This window comes from Pseudoliparis swirei, chromosome 11 (assembly GCF_029220125.1).
Source record: "Pseudoliparis swirei isolate HS2019 ecotype Mariana Trench chromosome 11, NWPU_hadal_v1, whole genome shotgun sequence".
In the NCBI taxonomy this organism is placed as follows: domain Eukaryota; kingdom Metazoa; phylum Chordata; class Actinopteri; order Perciformes; family Liparidae; genus Pseudoliparis; species Pseudoliparis swirei.
This window is the reverse complement of record NC_079398.1, coordinates 22,297,013-22,300,462: the sequence shown is the minus strand read 5'-3', so window position 1 is coordinate 22,300,462 and position 3,450 is coordinate 22,297,013. Positions and strand designations below refer to the sequence as shown.

Genomic DNA, 3,450 nt, shown 5'->3' with positions numbered 1-3,450 from the left:
GAAAAGATGATGAAGATGGATGGATGGATCTGTGAGGTGTTGTCCTCACACATCAGGCAAAGTTCATATGCTGGTGGTAACCCTGTTTGTTGAGAGAGAGAGGAAATGAGGTCTAGGTTTTAAAAGCCTGGAGGAGACCTCAGAAATAAAACAGACAAAGGTTTAATAACTCACTTTTAGTAGAGTGGCAGGCGGCTTGTGGACTGTGTGAAACCTCCTTAAAACACTGTCCTTCCACTCATTCCTAAATTTCGAGTCAAGTCCTTCTCAAATGCCAACTGGATCAGATTGGCCTTGCGTTGATGAAGCATAGTTAGGCGATGTTCTGTGTAGACATTTTTGAGCGTGGAAAACGAATTTTCACAGGACGCGGTGCTGGCTCCAAAAGTCAGGCCATGTTTAAATGCTGTGAAGACGGTGGGCATTGCTTCCAGCGGCCTCTGGAACTGTTTCAGAATCTGTAAGGATTGAGAAATTAGGTTGAAATCAATATAATAACCATAATGATTCCCCAGACACCAATATACATTAAAATATGTATGCAGTTGAAAAATTAAATAAATGCTCATCTCATTGAACCTAATCATGTTAGATGTGATGTTTGACTGCTTGATGATGGCTTGATGCCAAAACATATCAGTGTTTTAAAGGTCCCAAATGACCATGCCATGACATTAAAGGCTATTTAATCCTTTTAAAAGGAGCCTTATAGCTTTTGAGATTTTTGAATACAATAAAACAAAATTGAACTTTCGACTAGCCTTAATCACCTGTTTCATTGTCCACTTCTCCTCATCCGGTGGAGAAGACTCTTTCATTTGTGCCCTGAGGAAGTTGCGGGCCACCTCGAATTCAGAGTCCACAGCAGGTGTCTTGGTGAGGTCAAGTAAAGGCTTCACCTTGCTGGCATCCAAGAATGTCGCTTGTGCAGGATCCAGGGCATTGAGTGCCTCCATCAGGTCACAATTATGTTTCCCGAAGCGATTTTTCATTTCCCCACATACTGAGTCAATACAACTATAATAAATCCTGCGTAGCTCTGTATCATCAGTATCTACTCGTGTGCAGATTTCCTCAACAACATAGTCAGCAAGGGCAGAGTTTTGTGTGCGTTTCCTCTTTGATGGTCTTGTTGTAACATTGTCACAATGTGCCAGGATTGTCTGGAATTCTGTCTCAGTGCGGATATTCTCAAGACAGGTGCATGCACTGCTGATGAGCTGCAAACCTAGAAGAAAATACAAACCTCCTTATTGTTACTGTACAGAATATAACAAAATTAAAAGTGCAGCATTACATGACAAGACGGAGAAATGAAACAAAACAAACACATCCAACAGTAAGTTCTAAAATATTGTGTAAGATACTGTACATAAGTACACTTTTAATTACATTTTTCTAGACTAACAAAAAATATATTCTTTCTTTACCTGTAGCCAGATCCATGTGTTCAGACTGCAACATCTTATTTGGGGGGTCAAGATACGAAAGGATCTTGTGCACCATCTCAGCAATGAACTTAAAGCTGGGCTCAGACATGCTATGCCACAACCCCGTTGCTTCAACGCGCACATCTGCTCCAAATGCCCGGGTGCTGGTGATCTCTTGGAACAGTGTGGATAGGTCATCAAATGATTTCAGAATGACTGAGACTGTAGAATACAAAAAACAACAACTTTAATATCTTCAGGCAGGGAATCACAAACATAGAGCATCATCATTATCAACTATCAACTATGGACCATCAGTCCATATCAACATACCTGTAGCAAAATGTCCACTCCATCGCTGGTCCAGTAGGCGCTTGAGTGTCTCTCCTTTGTAGAGAATGGCAACGGTCGGTCTTCTGCAGAACTTGTACAGCATGTTACACACACTGAAGAAATCCATCACTGCCTTTTCCGCTGCCAGGGCATGGGTGACCACCAAATGCAGCTGATGGTTATAACAGTGGACATATGGTATCTCTCTGTCCAGTTTTTGCTGCAGCAGTTTCTGTACTCCTCCATGTTTACCCGACATGAGTGAGGCACCATCATATACCTGACTGAGGATTTTCTCAGGGCTCAGGCCAGCTGTGGTCAGTTCTTCTATGATGGTGTCAGTCAATGTAACTGCATCTCCTGGTCAGCAGTGGCTATTGTTAGGAGGCGCTCAGTTGGTTCACACAGTTCATTCACAAAGCGGAGAACTATGGAGATATTCTCTCTCCCTGTTGGGTCTCTGGTTCCATCCGCTTTTAAAGTGTAGTACGAGTCTCCCACTTCTTTTACTATGTGCTCTCTTACTAAAGCACTCATTATGTCTATTAAGTCATTTTGAATGTCGTGACTTGTGTATCTTGCATTGTGAGGAATAGATTTGGCTATCTTTGCTAGTTCTGCATCTTTCCTTAATGCAAACTCAAATAGAGACAAAATAGCCCACATCCATCCTCATTCATTCCACTGTATGCATCGTGGTCACCTCTAAAGGGCAGTTGGTTCACAGCAAGGAACTCCACAACATCAATAATTGCAGACAGATAATATCTGTTGCGCTGCAGTTGGTCGGTGTTAATTAATGTTGAGATTTCCTTACTTGTGTGAATCCGTCTTTCCTTGTCCCTCCACATGGCATCACAAGTCAGGTGCTCTTTGGATGCAGCGTGCTTGTGGAGTCCTTTTCCAGTTTCCACCGCATGCTTCCAGTCACGGAACCCAGTTAGAGTGAAGGTTGAGTCAGTGGATCTGGGTCCCTGAAACATTCTGCATGGGTAGCAGTATGCAGCATCTGCCTGAACTGAATACTCCATCCATGAAAAGCTTCCATACCAGGAACTGCAAATGACCTTTTTTTTCCTGAGAAAAGGCGAGGAGGAAAGTTCTGCATGGACGGTCTTTGGGGCTTCTCTGTGCCAAGGTCACTAGGCTGCAATAACCTGTTGCTGTTCCTCGCAGCTGCAGGAATGTTACCGTCAACCGTGTTGTTGTTGTTGTTGTTGTTGTTGACGTCTTCACTCACGTTTCTTGCATGCGGAGTTAATGTTACGCTGCTTGGCGCTCCCAGTCCTTGTGCTCCCTAGTTGCTGTAGCTAACCCTCCTAGCATGAGTGCTTACTTCAGTGTTGACTTCCGTGCTCATCGTTCCAGTGGAATGGGTGTTGTATGGTGCTGCTTCCTGCTCGTTCCCGTCCGCATCGTTAATCCTCTTGACATGAACGCTAGCCGCCTTATTCTTCTGAAAGAAATTCGAATATCCATAACGGTTGGTGGCGACGCGCGACGGCGGGACGTAACGTTACTGATCTGTTGACAGCGATAGTATGATTCAGTGACCCGTGACCCGCCCCCTCTACCTGTAATTGGCTAACACGTTGCTAGGCTGGTTGGATTGGTTGAATTATAGGATCGACGAGTCGAGATAGGAATAATAAGATGATGGCAGGCTACTCCGACGAAAAAAACAAAA

At 43.9% G+C, this 3,450-nt stretch overlaps 1 protein-coding gene across 1 annotated transcript; it reads right to left on the bottom strand.

Moving 5' to 3' along the window:
* Window positions 1–218: 218 nt before the first annotated feature.
* LOC130201712 (uncharacterized) lies at window positions 219–2,818 on the bottom strand. The gene is made up of 5 exons (XM_056426803.1): window positions 2,581–2,818; window positions 1,764–1,935; window positions 1,431–1,652; window positions 771–1,228; window positions 219–458 (listed from the first exon to the last, which is right to left on the bottom strand). The coding sequence occupies exons 1-5, from the start codon at window positions 2,617–2,619 to the stop codon at window positions 219–221; spliced, it is 1,131 nt and encodes a 376-aa protein (XP_056282778.1). The 5' UTR covers window positions 2,620–2,818.
* Window positions 2,819–3,450: the final 632 nt, after the last annotated feature.